General features: G+C 36.6%; 1 protein-coding gene across 1 annotated transcript; it reads left to right on the top strand.

The window, feature by feature from the left end:
- Positions 1 to 1,451: 1,451 nt before the first annotated feature.
- LOC109002864 (cycloartenol synthase) lies at positions 1,452 to 21,141 on the top strand. The gene is made up of 18 exons (XM_035692532.1): positions 1,452 to 1,791; positions 2,836 to 3,021; positions 3,355 to 3,444; positions 3,711 to 3,905; positions 4,000 to 4,084; positions 4,289 to 4,455; positions 6,716 to 6,904; positions 7,165 to 7,278; positions 7,506 to 7,628; positions 7,703 to 7,825; positions 7,896 to 7,994; positions 9,363 to 9,419; positions 14,168 to 14,214; positions 14,314 to 14,457; positions 14,679 to 14,856; positions 18,033 to 18,113; positions 19,187 to 19,270; positions 20,865 to 21,141. The coding sequence occupies exons 1-18, from the start codon at positions 1,564 to 1,566 to the stop codon at positions 20,976 to 20,978; spliced, it is 2,304 nt and encodes a 767-aa protein (XP_035548425.1). The 5' UTR covers positions 1,452 to 1,563; the 3' UTR covers positions 20,979 to 21,141.
- Positions 21,142 to 22,966: the final 1,825 nt, after the last annotated feature.

Genomic DNA, 22,966 nt, shown 5'->3' with positions numbered 1-22,966 from the left:
AATTACAGAACAAAACTCAAAACACCAAAAGATGCAAACAACTTAAATGAGAGAAAGAGGATGAGGAACTCGGAAGAATTAAATTGAAGAACCCACAAACTATATATAGACCAAGTATGGCAGTTTAAGGAGCTGTGTGTCGCACAGGTAGAAGAAAAGCAAAAATGGTAGTACAAGCCGTGGAGGAGAAGAAGGCACGCTGCGAACGTGTGGCACGACAGCTGGACAACGCAACTTGAAGCTCATTATCGGTCGACACGGAGCTGCTCACTATGGAAGGTGGTGGTGGCCGTGAGGAGCGGTAGCTCGATAGTAAGGCTTTGATGTTCATGTAGAAAGACACGGAGCAAAAGTATGGAAGGAGGAGGTGGTGGCTTGCGGCAGCTGCTGGAACAAGAAGGGAGAAGAAGGAAGAAGAAGAAAGTAGAAGAAAGAAGAAGAAAAGAAGGAGGAGGAAGGAGTGCAATGCGGTGCCAAAGAGAAAAGAGATGGAGCTCTAGACTCCATCAAAACGGCGCCGTTCAGATCAATAAGGGGCTGGGTTTTAATATAGCACGGGCTGGGCCCTGCTTGCGCACGGGTTGTTGGATCAAACACAAGGCTGGGTTTAGTTAAAACCACAAGGCTGGGCCATTACTACACACGGGTTGGGCTTCTCAACTCACACAACCCAAAAAATAAATTACTACAACTAAGTACACACAACCCCAACTAAATAAAAACACTATAAATAAAATAACATAAATAATAACATATATAAATAAATAGTAAGGAAATAAAATTCATGAAAAACATGTGAAAATTATGAATCTCACAATAACATTCTCTTCAATAGTTTTTAGATAATAGCACATATCAAGGTCATATAAATTAGGGACTTGGAAGATTTTGAGGAGTTGGGACTATAGTGTTATCTATAATTCTTTTGAGAAATGCTATATAAAAATCTTACACCACACACTTTCACATAATAAAAAAGTAATTTTTTATTTTTGTCAATTTATTTAAACACACATATTTAAGCTAGCATTAAGATAGAAAGATAAAAATAATAAATCATATGAAATAAAAATAAAAACTACATCCCTATTTTTTAATCACCTTAAGAACTAACACTAAAACCAAGTCATTACAAGAGGCTTGCATTCATTAGCAGAGAAAATGCCGTAAACATTTCATAAAATTAAATTTATAAATTGTTATAAGTTTGCATTATTTGTTAGATTTAATTTATAATAAAAATAATTTTATAATTTAACATATCAAATCAAACTATTTAAATTTATAAATTTAATTTTGGAAATTTTTTTTTGTGTTAAAGTATTTCTCCTATTAATAATAGAAATATTTTATTTTATTTTTCCAATCGCATGCACAATTATAAATTTATTGTTTAAGGCTATCCCTTTGAATTATTATATTGTTATACAAATTACAATTAACAATTAATTATTCTCTCTAATCAAGTGGAAGAGTGGGAAAAACAGGGTGTCAGGCTCCTCTTCCTCTCCTTTTCAATCTCTTCCATTTCCCGGGAAAGAGAATTCTTCAACAGAGTGTGCAATGTGGAAGCTGAACATCGGTGCTGAGACAGTCGGAGAAGATGGTGGCGGTAGCGGCACCGAAAGATGGCTGAGGAGTCTGAACAACCACCTGGGCCGCCAAGTGTGGGAATTTCACCCAGAGCTCGGCACCCCTGAAGAGCTTCAGCAGATCGAAGATGCTCGCCGGGATTTCTCCGAAAGACGCTTTGACAAGCGGCACAGCTCCGACCTCCTCATGCGGATTCAGGTCAGCTCAGAATCCCAAATGCGATAATTCTTTGTTGTTCTTGTTTGGTTATATGATATGGGGTCTGTGATCATCATAATAGGTAAACCATATTCTGTTCCTTTTTCCGTTAGATATTTCCCTAGTGGCGTTTCTCAGTTTTCTTGAAACCACTGGCTAGTGGTTAAGAAGAATATACGGTCAAGACTAGTGGCAGGGACACTAACTGGAAGAATATACGGTCAGGACCCTCTCTGGAAGGTTTCTATGAAGGTAGAGGGAACTGTCATTCCCTCCATTTCTCTCGTAGTTTACTTGATTCCCTACGAAACTGTAAGAATGAGAGGGAATGTAATAAGAATTAATAGAAGATTGACCAAAGGTCGTATTGTTCTCTTTATATTTTGTTAACATACTAATCTATCTCTCTGTCATTTTCACTCGTAGATTCTTCTTAATTTTTCTTTTCATTCTCTCTCTACGTGTTCCTTTGATAAATGCTTTGTTTAGATGGTTGTATGGTGAGAAAGATAATAATAATAGATTCATAGTATATTTTCTTGTTTGGTTGCAAAAGAATTTCGTATTTATAAAATTATCAAGTGAAAATTATATTTGCAAGTCTATCATTATAATTATTAAATGAAAGTGGTATTTGAAAGTTCATATCAATAAGTTACTAATAAATTGAAAAAAGGAAATTTAAGAAAATGGCATGACAGTAATGTTATTATAAAATATTTATTTTTATTATATGCTTCTAAGCAATTTACTTTTTTATTCCGATCCATTTATTCCTTTTAAAACATCCAAACAAGATAGATTCCATTCTATTTCATACCATTCCTTTCAGTTCATTCTATTCATTCCATTCCATTAATTTCCTTTCCATTTTTTCTGTTACATATTGTTTCATTCCTTTATAACATGAGCAAGGGAAACTTATGCACTTTGAACTTAAATAAAATGAGGCCCTATATATGTGTCTGTCTTGGTTTTTTTGGACTTTCTTTCTGTTATAGTTTATTCTCAGTATTTAACATGACGTTTCTTTCTGAAATGCAGTTTGCAAAGGAGAAACCTGCTTTAGAAAATATACCACACATCAAAATTGAAGATACAGGAGAGATCAGAGAGGAGTCAGTAACTATGACCTTACAAAGGGCCATAAGTTTCTACTCGACCATCCAGGCACATGACGGTCATTGGCCAGGGGATTATGGGGGTCCCATGTTTCTAATTCCTGGTTTGGTAATAATGAGAGAAAGAAGTCTTCTCCATAAATTTGTGTATCAAAAAGTGACTATTTTATGTATTCTGTCTGAATTTGTGAGCACAGTATTGCATGTTTTAAAATTTGCATATTTGATTCAGACTTTCATGGCATTTTTCACAAGGAATTTGATAAAAAAAAGCTTTTCACAAGGAATTCGATACCTTTTTGCCTTAGCAAAAAACAGAAACCCCAAAAGAAGAAAAAGAGAAAAAAAGAGTTAGAATAAGAGTGTCGTGCTTTCACTTGCTTTATGATTTGTGCCAGGAGAGTGATTGTGAGCTGATAATCCTTCTTATCAATTTCGACAGGTGATTACTCTTTCAATTACTGGTGCTCTAAATGCCATCTTATCAAAAGAACATCAACGTGAGATCTGCAGATATCTCTACAATCATCAGGCAAGAATATTTTCTTCCAACATTAACATTTTATGTCTCCTTTTCCACTTGAAACTCTATTTTCATGTGTTAATTAAAAAACAAAAGAAAGCTAATAATGTAATCTCTTTGGCTTCAATATAGACGGAATTCTATTTAAAAATTATATTCCTCAATACCTAAATAATTTCTCATGTTATTGATGAAAGCCTTACAAATTGAACTCAGTAGTAGCACTTGTATCATTGATAAACACAAAGGTTCAATGGTGACACATCTAATTGCAGAATAAAGATGGGGGGTGGGGTCTACATATTGAGGGCCCAAGCACCATGTTTGGCACTGCACTAAATTATGTTAGTTTGAGATTGCTTGGTGAAGGAGCTGCAGATGGAGTAGGGGCAACAGAAAAAGCACGGACATGGATCTTGGATCATGGTGGTGCAACTGCAATCACTTCGTGGGGGAAAATGTGGCTTTCAGTATGAGCTCCGAACTAGCTTTTATTAGATTGTACCAGAAAGGTAATGCCTTGAAAATATTAGCTAACTGGTGACTGATTGCCACTGGTTTCAGGTACTTGGGGTGTATGAATGGTCTGGGAATAATCCACTGCCACCAGAAGTATGGCTTTGCCCTTACCTTATCCCAATCCATCCAGGTTGCTACTTAAATATTCATTCTTACATTATCAACATGAGATATTCAGCCTCATTGTTGAAAAAGTATCATGTGTTGCTTACAATGAGATCATTAAAAATTTGTTGAATCTGCATATTTTTACATTACAACTCAGAACTTTGAGTCATGAGTGGCAAATGATGTCCTGAGCTTCCTGGTGATGCATTTACGTATTTTCTTACAGGAAGGATGTGGTGTCATTGTCGAATGGTGTATTTGCCCATGTCATATTTATATGGGAAGAGGTTTGTTGGTCCTTTAACACCCACTGTCCAATCTTTGAGAAAGGAGCTATATACGGTCCCCTATCATGAAATCGACTGGAATGAGGCTCGCAATCTTTGTGCAAAGGTTGGAGAGAGCTAGCTTTTTGTCTACTTTAAGTATTAAAGATTAGCTCATAAAATATAAAATATAACAGATTTAACCTTTACCTTCCACATGATATTACTTTTTCTTCTTTTCTTGAGCTCTTCCTATAGCACATAGAAATGATTTGAATCATGTAAACTTCCATTCACTTTAAACTCTAGGAAGAAGGGATGCTTTAAAATAGCTACTGTCCCTGTATTAGATACATATTTGATGTCATTATGGAAATACATATGATCTACATCTCCATAACAGAAATATTTGTTTTTTGTTTTTTCATGTATAGGGCCGGCTATGGTTTGTTTATGACTTAGATATATTTTTGGCAGAAGATTTTTTCTGCTTCTTAGATTTCTAGGATTTTTGTTATTTTCCTTCTTCTCATTAATTAGTTGGGTGTATATATATATTTCCTGTATACTTTGGGTTTTGCCTCTTCATGCTTTGAATAAGATTTAATTTTTTTTTTCTAATCAAGAATAAGATTTAATTACTTGTACAGAAAAACATCTCTCTTTGAGAGAGTTAGGTTCATCAGGAAATAAGCTGGAAGGATTAAATTTCTATAAATGGCATGGTTAAGGATTCACATTCAGACCCAAAGGCTAGATTAATTTATTGGTTCAAAGATACATCTTGCACATCTTTTAAACAGGGTGAAGATTTTTATTGGGACGTTTGCATTCCTATTTCTGGTAACATACCATGATTGCAAAGAACTGTTGTGAGCACAGAAAGACCGGTCACAAGCACAGCCATGCTGCTGATTGTTAGGGCTAGGATTCTTCTAATTTAACGAAATCTGCTCTACAAACCCTTTTGCTTATTAACAATGCAACTCTTCAAGTTTGATTATATTCAGCCACTGCACCTTGTGTGTTTGGTTGGCTTGTGCATCTGTGCTTTTGTGTGAAGAGGAGTACAGAACTAGTCTTAGACATTTACCCTACATTCCAATTACTTAATGGAAAGCATGATTGAATTTTCTGAAGATGTGTTGCCTAAACCTGCAGTTTCAGATTAGGCATTTATATTTACATCAATTGATATTCTAATGTGATATTGATTGGATCAAGTTCTAAAATAGCAACGGAAACTAAATACTGCAGAGTCGGGTTGGATTCTGGTGGGGATCACTTAGAATCTTGCTCTGGCCCAAACCCGAGTTGCATCATGGTTTTCTATCCCAAAGCCTTACTATTATTGGGGGGGGGTCCAAGTGAACCTGATCCATTTCCATCCCTAGTGTAAGAAAAATTATAAAATTACTACTAAATAACAATTTGTATACAACTATGTAATAAAATAATATTATTTTAAATTTTATTTTGACTTGTTCTTTTGATTTGATGTGTTTAAATATAATAAAAAATATTATTATATTTAAAGTTGTCTATCAATTGTGAACGAGTTGTTAGGCTATCGCTACCCGAGGTGCAATCCTTGCAAATGAGATGCATAAAAAGGAACATTATAAACAAAACCTAGTGTCTACAATTCAAAATCTCAAAGTATTGTGACATATTTGAGAAGATAGTGATGTTCTGGCCGTTGTTCAATCATAGAGAGACCTCAAGAACAATAGCTTTTAGCCTCATAAGCAATAGTTCACATCCCTCTAAGCAGTCCTTTTTTACTATTTCAGTTGGTCAATTACCATCCTTGGCATAATCCACCTAACCCCAAACAAGCAAAATAAAAGAGACTGCATTTCTCCAGCAATATAAAAATGAAGAAACAGTTGATCTAGCATCTCTGCATTGGATTTAACCAATCTGCTGTGATCATTCCATTTTTCTTGTAAAGATCTTCCCCAAAGCTATTGTCCAAGTGAAGAACGCTACTTTGTGGTTGATCTTTGACTGACATACTTTCCAAAGATTGAACTGGAATCTCCCAACCTGAGGACCTTATAATAAGATTGAACTTGAAAGCCATTCTTCACTGTAATGTGTCGTATTCCCATAGCTCTTCTCAGCTCAGAATCTCATCGTTGGTCACCTGCAATTTAGCTGTTTTTTGTCCCTTGCTGACACTGTCTTGGTTTCATTCCTATTTTTATTTCATTTTTCCTATTGTTGTCTATCAAATGCAGTGAACTTCAACTATTGTTCTTTTCATGGACATGAATATACTTTATAGCTACATTAATGTGCGAGCGCACTTGTATTTCATAAATAAGAGTTCATATGCAACTTCTTTTGTGATTCACATTGTCTTTTGTTTTGCATATTGTTAGGAAGATCTATACTACCCCCATCCATTGGTTCAGGATGTCCTATGGGGATCTCTTTACTACGCATGTGAACCTATTTTTATGCGCTGGCCTGCGAATAGATTGAGGGATAAGGCTCTGCACACTGTAATGCAGCATATCCACTATGAAGATGAAAATACTCGGTATATATGCATAGGGCCTGTTAACAAGGTATACATCATGAATTGTTGTTTCTGCTCTTCTTGTTTATTTATTTGGTTTTTGATATGGGAACTTGAGAGCAGCATTTCAACATGCTAAAAAAGTTAATACGAATCTATGAGGAAAATTGTTGATAGTCAACAGTTATATGAGTTAATAAAGAGTTAAAGCCAGTAAGTTTCCGTAGCTCTACACCGTTTAGGGCCACTATCTGCATTCTCTATTTGTTCCATAGAGCTAATTGACTGTTTATTTTGTGGATTATGCAGGTGTTAAATATGCTTTGTTGTTGGGTGGAAAATCCAAACTCGGAGGCATTCAAATTGCATCTTCCAAGAATCTTTGATTATCTGTGGATTGCTGAAGATGGCATGAAAATGCAGGTCTGGTAATAGTCTTATACAGTCTGCCTGACTTAATGAATCTCTCTCTCTCTCTCTCTCAACTCTCCCCACCCTCCTATATAAACACTTTGTTAGTTCGAAGTTTGTATCTTTTGGAGCATCTAATTATTAAATGAAGGACAATACAGGCCACAATTGCATTTCAGTTCCTTGAATATTGAATTATATTTATACCACCTTGTATTGTAATAACAACATGGATGCAGGGTTACAATGGAAGTCAATTATGGGATACTGCTTTTGCGGTCCAAGCAATTATATCAACTAACATTGCTGAACAATATGGACCAACTTTAAGAAAAGCTCACGAGTACATAAAGGATTCCCAGGTTCCCTTTTGTAGAAATCTTGCTATATCTTGAAAATTAATCATTTGACTAATCGTGCTCTGTTTTCTTTGAAGGTCTTAGAAGATTGTCCTGGAGATCTAAATTTCTGGTATCGTCACATTTCAAAAGGTGCTTGGCCATTCTCAACTGCAGATCATGGATGGCCTATTTCTGACTGCACAGCAGAAGGATTGAAGGTGATGTGTGAACAGGAAGTTCCAGAACTTACAAACTAATAAAATGTTTTAAGACTTTTTCCTCATGCAGGCTGTGTTACTGCTATCAAGATTTCCATCAGAGACAGTTGGGGAATCATTAGATATGAAGCGGCTATATGATGCTGTACATGTTATCCTTTCCTTACAGGTAATGATTAGTTATGTTGCAATACTGGTAGCTCAGGTATTGGAAGTCTGATATAAGTACACAATCAATATTTATAACATAAGAGGCTAAAAGAGTACCATTTAAGGGCTGGAGAAAGACATGCTAGCTCATACTTAATAGGGGCATTAGAGTTGACTTCAGCTAGTCATCTCAAGGCGTTGCTAATCTCGCTAGAACTGAGAGTAGTTTTTTTTTTTTTTTATAAGTAAAAATTTATTAATATCAATAGGCAGAACCAAGTAAGCTGGGTGTATACAAGAGAGAACACTTGGCCCATTATAGGAACCCCTAATGAACATTAAGTCCATCCAATATACACCAAGCCCGATTGGGACAAAACGCACCTCCCCACAGCAAAGCAACTCACTGCAACACCCCAACCCTTTGTTTCCACAAAACTAAGACTCCTCCACCCAAAACTCCCTTAGAAGCTAAATAGAACCATTCTACATACTACACCCGAAACTAATACTCCACCCCTTCCTACAAGGACGGAGGAAGGCTTCATAATACAACTGGTCCTGTCCTCCCTCGACTCGAACTACCTCCCTTAGCATTGTAGGTTATTGCCCAAGTAAGATGCTTTAACTCCCTGCTCTTTTTAAATCTTGATTTCGTTTCAAGTAAGTGCCCGCCTCAATAGCAGTGAGTATAGAACTGAGAGTAGTTAATTAGATGTGCATGAACTGCCAGACTAATTGCTAGTTGACCATTTCTGTCATCAGCTCAGGCTTTCTTAAGTATTTATAAGGATTGAAAAGTTTTTGGTTGGTGTTGGTGGTACTGTGCTTAAGGGTTGCTTGGCGGTAGTGTTAAATTGTTATCATTTGATTGCCTGCATTAATGAATATATCTTGTTAACTTTCCAATTCTCATGCTTATAGTGTTTTTTTTTTTTTTGGTAAAAAAAGTTCTGAATAGTGATGGAAGAGGAGAATGAGTTCCTCCAAGAAAGAATGTAGTTTACCCACCCTCTGTTTTTTTCTACACATATGTTTATTCATGATGCCTTGAGAGTCTGGGTTGACTAGGTATGCTGTGTTATAATTTGTTATTAGCATATAGTTTTTTATGTTTACCATTGCAGAAACATACACATGAAGTTGTCAAAAAGCATAAGACAATTGTGGTGCCCTTAGAAGTTTGATATTATTCATTAAAGAAATGAATTCTCTATAAACATTTCTGAACGATAGGAACCTCATTTGAGTGTTGGTTCTGCTTTTCTTTCATTAATTTTTTTCAGCCTGTTTGTCTCAGCAATTGTTGGCAGATCGCATATCCAATTTGGTTTCAGGTATATTAGAATGATTCTCTAATGGTTGCCTTTTTCTGGAAGAACTGCAGAATACTGATGGCGGCTTTGCAACTTATGAATTGACTAGATCCTACCAGTGGTTAGAGGTAGCTGCTATAAGTGCTCAAGGCATCTTTTGTAGATTCTACTTTTCACTTCAAATTATTTGTCTTTCCTTGAATTTTTTTCTGTCCTGAAAGTTTGAATGAATGCCAAGTACGTACCTCTGTATAAAGAGCTTTATATAAAAGCTGGCTTCATGTTTTCCATTTTTTGTGTTCATAAACATATAGCATATGACTTGTCTCCAGGGCCTTTTTTGACTTTGATTGTACTGACTTTGTGATGCTGACTAGCCCATTGGAGAAAGAAAAACCATCAGAGTATTTGGAATGAAATTTTGGTAGAGAAAATCTATTTATAAGCCTTATTTTTTTTACACCCAGCACATTGCTGATGTTTTAACTTTTTTAAAGTTATAACGAGTCCTACACACCACACCGGCTTATGTGTAGCAAACTCAATTTGATAACATGTAGATCATGCTACATTACTGATTAATAGAAATTTCAACTTTTTTTTTGATAAGCAAGAAGAAATTTTGTTAGAAGCTAATGTATAGGTGAAGGTCATGCATACAGGAAGTATATTAAAGAAAACACCTAAATACATTTTAGGACATGAAAAGCAACATTAGAAAATCATGAACGGAAGAGCCATTAATCACTAAAGCAGAAACAGCAAAGAGTGCACAAAGAAACTCTAGAGTTGCTCCAAAGTACGCTCATTGTCATTGAAACACCGCTCATTCATTTCCATCCAAATGCACCACATGACACACAAAGGAACCATCTTCCAAGCTGCATCCACTTGAGAGCACCCCTGAAGCTCGTTCCAGCATGCTAAAAGATCAACCATTCTCAAAGGCATCACCCAAGCAAGCCAATTCTATGAAAAATGCCATCCCAAAAAGCCCTTGCCACCTCACAATTCAAGAGAAGATGATCCATGGATTTCCCATTCTTTTTACACATGACACACGAATCCATAACTATAATACCCCGCTTCCTTAAGTTATCCAATGTCAAAAGTTTCCCAAGAGAGGCAGTCCAAATGGAAAAAAGCAACTTTGGAAGGCACATGAGACCTCCAAATACACTTCCAAGGAAAATGAGGACTATTTTGAGAAGTCAACAGCTTATAGTATGAACGAACAGTGAAATTTTTACACCCCTTAAGGAAATGCTTGGGGAATGAGATGAGATGAGATGAGAAATCTGTGAATAATAATGAAATAGTTTGTGAATAGTAGTGAAATCGTTTGAGTTATAATGTTTTATTGGGTTTTGGGAAATGAGAGAAAAAGTTGAATAAAAATATTGTAAAATTAAAATATTATTAGAATATAATTTTTGTTTTGGGATTTAAAAAAGTTAAATTATTTTTTGTGTTTTGTTTGTAAGGTTGAGAAAGTTGTAATGATTAGGTAATATTAGATGAAAAAGTTGAATATTTGAAATTGAAAAGTTTTTGTGTTTGAGTGATATTTGGGAATGAGATGAGATGAAACCTATTCCCAAACAACCCCTTAGACTTCCACATCATCCTATCCTCAACATTACCACTAAGCCTCAAAGAGAATAAAAAGCTGAGACTTTGTCAATCTCCCAATCATGTACAACTCTAGTTAAACGAATATCCCGCTGAATCGAGCCATTATAATAACAAAGCAAATCAGAAACTGCAGCAAACTAATTAGAAGCCAATCGAAAAATATCTTGAAACACACCATTGAGGGCCCGATCACCACACCAAATGTCAAACTAGAAACGGATCCTAGATCCCTCTCCAACATCATAACTGACGACTAACAAAACTCTCTCAGCCCTTTCTAATGAACTTCTATAGTCCCACACCATAAACCCCCGAACTTCATTAGAAACCCAACTGCCCTAGCACTTCCATACTTTCGATCAATGACCTCCCTCCAAAGCGACTCTCCTTCCGATTGATACCTCCATAGTCACTTTCCCAATAAAACCTTATTAAAGGTTCTCAGGTTGCGAACCCCTAACCCTCCAACTGAAATATGAGAACAAACTTTATTCCAACTAATAAGATGGAATTTAGTTTCCCCTTCCATACCACCCCATAAAAAAGCACGAAACAACTTCTTAATCTGGTTGGCCACCCCTAAGGCAGTGGAAACAATGATAGGAAATATATGGGAAGATTGGAGAGGGTACTCTTAATAAGAGTAAGTTTGCCCCCTTTAGTAGATATAATCTCTTCCAACCAGCCAACCGTTTCTCAATGTTCTTAACAACCTTGTCCCAAAGCACTAGCCTTAAAAGGCGCTCCCAATGGAAGGCCCAAGTATTTCATAGGAAAACAAGCAGTTTTATAGCCCTACAAACTTACCAAACTATTGATGTTACGCTCCAACCCCACCAGAACCAACTCCAACTTTCAAGGTTCATCTTGAGGCCCACTACAACTTCAAAAAATAATAACATAGCCCTTAAAGCTTGAATTTGACACGGTCCGCATCACAAAAAATGAGTGTCATCTGTAAAAAAAATATGCGAAAGGGTAATAGACCCACTAATGGCATTACCAACCGAGAAGCCTGAAAGAATCCCCCCCAACAATGGCCTCCACCATCTGACCCAGTGCCTCCGTAATAATGACAAAAAGGACAGGAGATAAAGGGCCCCCTTGTCTCAAACCACGCGAGCTATGAAAAAAACCAACAGGATTACCATTAACCAACACTGAGAATTGGGCAGTGCAAACACAATGCCTAAACCACAAACACCACCTTTCCCCAAAACTGCATCTCCCAAGCAAATAGAAAAGGAAGTCCTAATTCACATGATCAAATGCCTTTGTCATATCAAGCTTGCAAAGGACACCAGGAACTCCCTTCCTCATACGACTGTCAAGGCATTCATTAGCAATAAGCACTGAATCAAGAATTTGTCTCCCTTGAACACAGGCATTGGGGGCTTAGAAATAATTCGCTTCATCACCTTGCTCATACGATTAGCAAGGACCTTCGAAATTATCTTGTAGACCCCGCTCACAAGACTAAGGTTGTGTTTGGTTGTTGGACCAAACTCAATTCATCTCAAACCAACCATTGATGGGATCCACTACTTTTTCAACTTCTCATAAAAAAGTTAAACTCATCTCAACTTACTTCATACATTTTAACCTAAAAAGTTAAACCAATCTCAATAAGACCAACAAAATACTACAATTCATAACTTAACTCAACACCCCAATGTAGCAGGGAGTTACAACGTCTTCATTGGGCAATCAACTACAACGTTAAGGGTGACAACTCAACTAGAGGGAAGTCCAAAAGGAGGGATAGTCAAGTTTTAGTTAATAAGGGGTTGGGGTTGGGTTTTCGGGTAGTGTTTTAGTTCAATAGGAAACAAGGGGTTGGGGTTGGGGTTGGTGTATTTTGGGTTGTTTTTCTCGGGTTTTTTGGGTCATTGGGGTCAATGGGCAAGGTGTTTTCTTGTATATATCAGTGTACTTGGTTACTCCTTTTTGATATATATAATATTTTTACTTATAAAAAAAAAACATCATTGCTTTTACAATATGCATTATAAACTTAAAAAAAGGCATTGTAAACTTCTAGGTTTTTGTAATTTGCACCAAAGTTGATCTGATCGTTAAGATTGTGCTATGTTTTGTATATTAAATTGATCTTAATAGTTAAAAGCCCATTGACTTAATAACTCCAACATACAAACAAATAAGATATCCTGTCCCACTGATCTGGACAATGTCCATGATAACCTTAATTGGAAACTGAACTTTGACTGTGGAAAGATTCTAAAATCCTAAATCCTCTAAAAACTACATTTTGGAGTAAAAGTGTTAAAGACCCAACCATTGATCCAAAGGCCCTAGGACTATTGGATTTAATTTGGTTAAACTTTTAATCCTCATGATCATAACATTCCACCACGCTTCCGAATCCGACGTCCACGGCGGCCCACTCTATCGAAACTGACTTGGTAGTAGCATTTTCCCTTTTGGTGGCTTCACTCATCTATTAGTATTCAATGACTTAACACTACGCCCATAGTACCAAGACATTTTAATCCAGCCTATAGGTCGCCCCCTCTATGACTTGAACTCGTGACGTGGTCCCTGCTTTGATATGAATTGTTAAAAACCCAACCATTGATCCAAATGCCCTAGGATTGTTGGATACTAATTTGGTTAAACCTTTAACTCTCAGGATCATAACAAATTGACCTTTTTCTATGTTGTGGAACTCAGAGCTTTGGTCATTGGCTTCAAAGGTGATATTTTCTTACAAGAAATTGAAAGGTGCTATTGCCTATTGACATCCTAATTCTATGTCAGCCCTGGTTGATGGCCCAACGATCGTAGATTACCCAAATGTGCATGCGCGTGAATGTTTGCATATGCGTGATATTGTTATGCATGTGTAGATTGCTAGGAAGACTGAAAGTTATATATAGTTGATGATGGATTATTGCAGTTGATTTATAGCAATGGAGCAAGGTGCAGACTGCATTAAAGCATAAATGTACAGATGATTAACTCACATAAGTCTGTTGTATTAAGTCAGGATTTGACTAGCCCTTTTAGAAGGCCTAATCTTGCTTATTACTGGAGGCTTTGTAAGTGTTGTCAGGTGATGTTTATGAAGTGCTTGCTATGTTATAATGTAATGCAATGCTGAACCAAACGTTCTTAGCTTGTAGTCAGCTTTATTAGCTTTGGTCATATTATCCTATGCTGCTATTTATTTGGATGGCACTGAGACTGTTTTCATTGTCTGTTGTTTTTGCTCCATCTTCAGTTAATCAATCCCGCTGAAACTTTTGGTGATATTGTCATAGATTACCCGTAAGATTTTGTCCCAATTCATTTTCCATGTTTCTAATTATATATTACCTTAATGGGAGAAAAAAATCTAATGCTATGTTGCCTGGAGTGACTATGTAGATATGCTGAATGTACGTCAGCAGCAATTCAAGCGCTCACATTATTCAAGAAATTATATCCTGGGCATAGGAGGGAAGAAATAGAAAATTGTATTGCGAAAGCTGCACAGTTCATTGAAAAAATACAAGCACCAGATGGCTCTTGGTTTGTTTCCGCATTATTTTTCTACTTGCATCTTGGATTTTGGTTGAATGAATTTTTTCCTCTCAGTGACTATTCTCTCCTACTTTTAATTTGTATCTACTTATCAAAAAGAAAATTGTATCTGTGCATCCAGTTAATCTTGTCTCTTATATATCTTGGAATTGTTTTGGGCAGTCATTACGAAATTTCTTGCAGCCAATTAATATAAATGTTTTAAATAGGTATGGATCCTGGGGAGTGTGCTTCACCTATGGTGGGTGGTTTGGTATAAAGGGGTTGGTAGCTGCTGGAAAGACATACGAGAATTGCTCGAACATCAGAAAAGCATGTGACTATCTGTTGTCCAAAGAGATTGCTTCAGGTGGTTGGGGAGAAAGTTACCTATCATGTCAGGACAAGGTTTTGTGATCTTATCATTTGGAACATCTTTTGTTTTCTCTTCCAAGCATATAGAGATTATAGCATTCCTTATGATATAGTCCACCTTTTAGATTTTCTAATATTATGAGATTTTCTATCACCTTAATGATTTGTAATGCATTCTCCCATTCTTATTCCAAATTATAACGCACCATATTCCCTAGGCTTGAATTAATCTCTCATCCAGTTGGTTCCTCGACCCAAATAATAGTTGCCTTTTTCCTATAAGGCTACTTTCACAATCTACTCCATGTTCAGGCATGCACAAGAGCATGAAACCAAGACAATCAAAAGCTCAATGTTATGGTGATTGATTATATACATAAGCTTTGGCAAAAAGTTTGATGTTATGGCAAACAAGAAAGCAAGAGAGCAAGGGCGGGGTTAGTGGATCATGTTGCCCTCTTGTGACACTCCTGATTGGTTAAGTTCCACTTTGGGTGGGTGAAATATGGTAAAGTTTTGATAGAGTTGTATGAGTGTTAAGTTCCACATCGGTTCCTGGCTTGGTATATTGAACTTCAAAAATGATTCCAAAACCAACCTAGTAACACCATGTGGCATTGGGGCACTAGAGTGCAATGTGAGCCTTGGCAAGAATGCCAAGGATTTGTGTGTAGAGCGATTGTAATGCCCCAGATTGATCAAGTTCCACATTGGGTGAATGAAATATGATTTAGTTATTACAAAGTTGCATGAGTGCCAAGTCCTACATTGGTTCTTTACTAGATGGAACTGTGCGTTATAAGCGATTCAAATGAATCTTGACCGGTCCTTTTGGAGTATATAAGTGTAGAGTGTGGACGTGGCTAACTATTTTGTTAGGGACCCCGGTCTTGTCCCTAATACTAAGGTCCACGGGCTCGTCTTGGTGATGATGGTGACCGAGTGTTCTTGCCAACTAGCTTGGCCTTCTACAAAAAGATGGTGTTTGAGTGATGGGATGATGATGTATTTGGGTAGGCTAAGTGTTTAGGTTAAGGCAAATCAATGTGGGTGGCTAGACTTGTTCTTGAGTGAAGTGCCAAGATGATAGAGGCTAGGGTTGAATAGGTGAGATGAGGTTAGGGTTCGGGTTGGAGGCAACTAGGGTTGTCGTGGGCTATGGTAGAATAGGGTTGGTGTGGTCTTGGAAGATTGGCTTAGGATTATAGGTGTTTGATGCAATGGGGATGGCTTAAGGGTTGCCCTTAATGTTTGGGCCACTTGGATGGTGATTAGGGTAGGTATGGTGAAGTGTAGTTAGGATTTTGTGAGGTGGCTAGGGTGGATTTCGAGATTTGGAAAAGTTGGCTTAGGGTTGGAGTTTAGGATGATGTTAGGGTTTAGGAATGAGGTGGAAGAGTGATGCTAGAGTTTGGTTGGCTAGGGTTGCCGAAATGGTAAGGTGGGATTAGGGTTTTGGATGTTGGATGGCTAAGATGAAGGGATTGGGTTGACTTGGTCTTTGGGAAGGTTGGCTAGATTTTGGATGATTTGGAAATAGATAAGGAAGTATGTAAGATGGAGAGAATCTTTGAGGGAAGAAGGGAATTTGAATTTGAATTTGAATTTGAATTAAGATGACTAGTCAATAGTTGACTAGAGAGATTGTAGGATGAGTAATTTAAGGAATTGAATATGATGGTCAATTCCTTAAATTATGGGATTTGAATTTGAATGTGAGGATGTCAAGACTCTTAAAAGGAATGAGTTTCCTTATAGGACTTGAGGTGGGCGGCTAGGGTTTATGGTGGATGTCTTTAGGATGGCCGAATATGGTAAGTGGATGGGATGACTAGGATTTTATGAATATGATAGATGAAGGGCAATTATGGGAAAATGAACTAATATGGAAAGTAGGGTAACACTAGGGTTGGCCGAATGGTGTATGTGGGTGTGGAGGCTATGTGTATTTCAGCTAGGGCAAGGGTTATGAGTGAGGCAATTTATGGTAAGTGGACTAACTTATGGAAAGGATGACAAATACTATGGTGGTCGAGTATATGGTATGGAATGGATCGAATGAGCAATGGAATGGATGAACACTAAGAATACTTAAGAACAACTCAAGAACATGCACATAAAATAATAAGATCAAAGATAGAAAATGGGAGACAAGAGATGGAATGGAAAATACTCATAAGATTAATGGATCCTTAGGGATTCACGAATTGCGTCCTAAAGATAAAAAAGAACAAGATAGATAGATTGAACCACACCTATTCACGAATTGCAAGGTGTGATTCTCTCTTAGGGGATTCACGTATTGCATCCCAAAGAGCCCAAGTGCCTGAGCACCGAATGGTGATCTCAAGAACAAAATAGTCTACCCACTAGGGAATTTTCCAAAAGATGTAAATGCAAAGCCTAATGGTCCTATTTATAAGGATTACAACTTGGAAACCCCCAATAGGTCCATTGGAAAATAAATAATTAAATAAAAATAAATAATAGAAAATAACATAGTTGGCATGGGCCAAGTTGACCCATGGCATGCATGAGCCCATGGGTGGGCTAGGCTGGCCCATGGCATGGGCCATGAGCATGGCTGGCATGGCTAGCATGGCTGTTGGCATGGCTGGCATGCCCATGGGGCTGCTGTGGGGCTGTCCAGCCTTGTCATGACATGGCTAGTGGCTTGACCATAGGTCACAAAACATGGAGTCCTACCATATTTCCCTAGGTTGTTACATCTCTTAACTCCCTTAAGCAGTGGTAGAAACAAAGGAAAAAAAAATCTGATGCATTTTTTGGTGGTTGAATATATTTGAATTATAAGTACCTATAAAAAATATATTTGAATTTATAGGTAGCCTCTTCAAAACTATTTCACCTTTATTGTGTGCTTCTAGATGATGTCAATCACAAGGCAGAAAAGGAATTTTCTTAAGCTTTTATTCTTAATAAGTCTGAAAGTTCTGATTTGGTAACATCTATTAAACAATAAACAGTGGTTGGTAACCAAATGGCAGAATCCATGAAAAAAATATTCTAGAATCCATCAATTTTGAAGAGTTATCAAGAAATGATGACTGCCAACTATCACTCAAATACAAAACAATGAAAGAATATGCACTATATTTATTACTTACTTGACTGATTAAAAAAAATATTTATTACTTGTATTCTTTTGTGGCTCCTACATGCATACAATCTTAAATCTTCTTGAACAGGTGTATACCAATCTCAATGACAGTCGCCCACATATAGTCAACACTGCATGGGCTATGATGGCCCTCATTGATGCCGGGCAGGTACATTTGGAGATAAATCAACCACCCTCCTCTCCTCCCTAGTTTTATTTTCTATTTGGTGCAAGTCAATCATTTCAAAGCATTTAGCTTTTGGTAAATGTGACATTCTTCAATTACTAACTCTAACAACTTAGATACAGAAACCCCTAGGGGGTTGGCTCAAGTGGTAAGAGTCTTGGTCTTGGTCGTATGCTCCCTCCAGGTCTAAGGTTTGAATGCTCTTGGGTGCAAACAATTTCTAGGGGCCATCAGACTGGCTGAATTTCTCCTTGAATTACTAGAGGTGCGTTTGTGGGAAACTCCTTAATGAGGGTTTGTGCACCCCTAGGATTAGTTGGGACTGTTTTCTCAAACACCAGGTGCCAATAAAAAATGATTTAATTTGTGAAACTTTTCTAATACGTTTTTTTCCTTTACTGTGAATACTACCAAGACCACGAATGCTTCATCAGTTGCAGGGTTTGGTGGCCCGAAATTGACTTTGCTTAACATGGTTAACATGTGTAGAACGGATTGTATTTTCTTTCCCTCTTTACTCTATTTATCCTCTTCGCTTCAGCTGTTTGTGTTTCATGATAATGTTGAGAGTATTGCATTAACCCATTCCAAGTCTTCCTTTCTTTTCTCGCCCTCATTAAATTCTTCTTTGCCGCAGAGAGTAAATGCCTTCTGATTGTCAATATTGTTTCTTTGATTGTATTCCGAGTTGTTATATAAAGGGGGAGGAAAAAAATTTCAGTTATGCTAGAACTAATGGGAGAGGATGAATGGCAATGTTTCAAAGCCCCATACACTTCATAGTGAATGATATGATTCGCTGAAGTCAATATTTAAGTTATTGTTACCATTTTTGTCTTATAAAGAAGCACAGTTTAAAATCTAAAGAAACCATAGACCCTGGTTAAAAGAGTTTCTGGGGTGGATGACAAGTATGGTGGCATGCGTAACTTGCTCATCCACTGTGTTTATCTGTTAAAAGGTTATGGTGCTTTTGTGAAAATTTGTCAGCTTCTATATTTTGTTTCTAGTATCAATTGTTATATTTGATTTTTGTTCCTTCTCCTTTCAAAAAGGCTGAGAGAGATCCCACACCATTGCACCGGGCGGCAAGAATATTAATAAATTCTCAATTGGAGAATGGTGATTTTCCTCAAGAGGTAAACCCCCCTCTCTCTTGCATCTAAGACATTTTCTTGAATCTTCAATTATCTCATGTTTCCTGAGAAAAGACAGTAATGGGCCAACAGTCCACTCCACCGGCTCTAAAAGAAAATTTCTATCCACCATCCTCTTAATCTACATCCTATCACCATCCCCTTAGGTGTTATCAAATGATTGGATGATAAGTTATGAGTAATATTTTCTCAACCATATAATGCCACATTGGAGGATGATAGAAGCATGATGAATAAACACTTCTCTAAAAATATAGTATCCTATTACCTAAACTGGATGAAGAAATAAACTGTCCCAACTGTTACTGGGGACGGACGGATGGATCCTATGGAGACTGACATGAGAAAAGGGGTTACACATTATGAGGACTGCTAATTGGTTTTGATATCTTAGTACTTGTAGGCTACATAATACAGCTTAATTGTAATTACTGGATCTGGTTGCATCACACACACACATATATTTATCACCAAGCATAAGGTTTTAGATATTTTTTTCGAAATACAGTCACGAAAGTTATGTATCAACTAGTTGTACACCTGCGTGATGTGAAGGAAATTATGTTTTTAATTCTATTATATTCCCTGCCTCTTTTATAGCCATGAGAAGCTTGACATATTTGTCAGTTTATACAGAGAGAGGGGGAAGTTCAAAAGAGAAATGAATCATCATGTTGCCTATTTATGTTGGTTATTGAACTTAGACCGTTATAGCTCAAAAGAAAAACTCAAAATTCAAAGCTGCAAGAGATGCAAAAAAGTAGGTATAAAGACGAGAGCTTTAGATGTTGGGCTCGGCACTGGAATCTCAGTTACCGCAACTTTTTGCACAAAAGAGATGGCCACCAACACTACCAATATTGGCACAATGTTTCATCTGTATGATAGAAACTAGTTTTGGAACCTTTCACGACCACCCAATTCGATGGGTTTTCAAGAAGAAGCTGCACCATTGTTTTGGAGTAGCACCAATGACTGCAAAAATGACAACTGCCTATCCCTCTCCAACATGGCAATGAAACCTTAAGTAGAAAAACCAAGATTTGTAGAGAAATAAGCGGAAGTGTAGCAGATTTCCAATTAAGCTTGGAAATCGAAAATCGAATAGCCTGGAAACTGAGCAGCCTTGATACGGAAGGGTGTTTAAGGAATAAATTAATGCTGAGATAGTTATCCTATTATTTTAATAACCTCTAATGACTTGGAAACTGAATAGTTTTGATAACCTGGAAACTAAACGTTTTTAAGGTAAAATTGAACTTGCGAAAATAAAAAGAGGTAACTAATAGGAAGTGCAAGAGATGACTAATAAAATGGTAATAAAGGGTGGAAGTTGGTGATAAGTACAAGACACAATAAGTGCAAGAGATAGCTAATGAAGTGGTAATAGAGGGTGGAGGTTGATGGAAAGTGCAAAAGACGGGAAGTGTTAGAGATGAGTAATAAAGTGTAATAAAGGCTTGAAGTGTAAATGTATTTGTATGATACTTAGGGAATAATAAAATAATTAAAATAGGCAAGTGCTTCAACTTTTATATATTGTAATAGATGCCTTCTACATGTGTTGATGATATAGGAGATCATGGGAGTGTTCAACAAGAATTGTATGATCAGCTATGCAGCATACAGGAACATTTTTCCTATCTGGGCCCTTGGAGAATATCGTTGTCGGGTATTCCAGGCTCTCTAATGACTTCACTCTTACTATTGTTTTCAATTTCTTTCCCTTTTTATAATGTCTATATGACTATTAATCTCTGTGGCTTAGGTATTCTTAGGCTATGCAATTCAGCTGTAATATACTATAAATCTCATGAATAAAAGTAATTTAATGTGGTGTTCTATTCACGTTTCTTCAAAGACACAAACATTTGAGTTTCTATGTTATGGGGCCTAATTCTTTTAGGTGATCAAGGTCAAGTATTACTTTGATAGCTAAGGTAAATACTATTGTTGCTTAAACTTTCTGTCACATTTTTATTATTATATTTTACCCTACAGCTTGCTGGATGGAAATAGAAAAGGCCAAGTACCAAGCTTTCTAGGCACCCCTTGTATCCTTTAGGCACATAGAAACTATCTTTTTCGTATAAGCTTCAAATATAACTAGATATCATTTAATACATTTCATCCTCTTATAAAGAATCATACAGTACTAGGCAACTGCCGGTCAAGCTATTTTAAGTTTCACTCTCCTCCCCACTACTCTGTCAGACTTTTGCCTTCCCCCAGTGTGAGTTCTCCCTCCCCTACGAGTGCCTGCAGAGGAGGGAAGACTCAGCCTCTCCCTAGTGATCCCCACTACAAGGCCCCTCCTCCTCTCTTAACTCTGCCTCCTCTTCAGTCCCTGCCCCTTGTTCTCACCCTCCTGTTCTTATCCTTTCCCTCGGTTTTATTTAATTTACTATATGTTTTAGAAGTTAGATGTTTTGCACACTTCAGTCAATAGCCTCTGTCCATGCATCCTGCTGTCACCTCCTTCCATTGCTCTACCGCCTCCACACGGCTGCACTCCACTTGCCATCTTACTGAGCATGGGTGTCTTACGTCACCTCAACAAGTGGTAGACCGCAACTCCTCTATTAAGTCAGACAGAAATATCCCTTCTAGAACTCCAACTGTTTACAACTACAAGTAGTCATATAACTTTGTGCTCCTGACTGCAATTATCTTTATAATATTCAAACACAAATTCAGTATCATTTTCATATAGCACTAAAAATATCTTGTGGCCCTCTCAAACTCTTCTTGAAATAATTTGAAAGCATAAGGTGATTCTCTGTGTCTGTCTGGTCTTCTAGCAGTGATAATGTTCTCAAAGAAAACCCCCTCTATGTTTCCAACATTGTATCTCTTCAAGTAATGACTTGTTTAACAAATTGAATCAAGCTTAGATGAGAACTAACAAACCGTTTGATAAAAATCCATACACTAATTGAAATATTGGTTATGAAGAATCAATATTTTGTGAAATGCATATTTTGTGAAGTAATCCATGGATCTTGATCAATCGTATTTCTCTTGCTTTTTCATTAAAGAACCAAAAGTTCTTTTACTCAAAATACAAAATTATTATGACGTAAGCTATACATATAAAGGACAGATGAGTAATTTACCTTCGTCAACCATATAAAACCATACGTCGAAGAAGTGTACAACCAAGGAGAATATAGTAATATACTGACATGATTATTGACACCCACAGAAATACGGAAAGATATCATAAGCATTTACCTTGTAAGAGCACTCTCATTGGAATAGTTAAATTAAAGTATATTTTTGATGAATATAAGATGAATTTAACTTTTAGCTATTTCATTTATATAAATCTCCACATTGGAATAGCTATTTTTTTATTATATGACAATAAAATAATATAAGATGAATTTAATTTTGACTATTCACATCAAATCTCCAAATTGAATTATCCATTTATTCATTATATAGTAATGAGTAATTAATAATTTTGAAAATTTTTTAATTTTTTTAATTATGAATTTATTTTATTTTATCATATTTTACTATTCATAATATTATATATTAATTTGTAATTGTATTCTAATTATATTTTTTTAATTGTCATTTAAAATGGAGAGAGAAATAATTAATATTAAAAGGAGAGAGAAAGAAATAATATAAAAAGGATTTGATGAATGAATAGTGTGTTCCAAATTTGGA

The sequence above is a fragment of the Juglans regia genome, chromosome 7, assembly GCF_001411555.2.
Source record: "Juglans regia cultivar Chandler chromosome 7, Walnut 2.0, whole genome shotgun sequence".
NCBI classification, from domain to species: Eukaryota; Viridiplantae; Streptophyta; class Magnoliopsida; order Fagales; family Juglandaceae; genus Juglans; species Juglans regia.
Note: the sequence above shows the minus strand (reverse complement) of the source record. Positions and strands in the feature narration are given on the sequence as shown.

Bases quoted from the DNA above. Each gene is read 5' to 3' on its own strand.
- LOC109002864 (XM_035692532.1), top strand. From the start codon at position 1,564: ATGTGGAAGCTGAACATCGGTGCTGAGACAGTCGGAGAAGATGGTGGC. The intron at 7,279-7,505 runs GTCTGGTAATAG...ACATGGATGCAG, and splicing joins AAGATGGCATGAAAATGCAG to GGTTACAATGGAAGTCAATT. The intron at 7,629-7,702 runs GTTCCCTTTTGT...TTTTCTTTGAAG, and splicing joins AGTACATAAAGGATTCCCAG to GTCTTAGAAGATTGTCCTGG.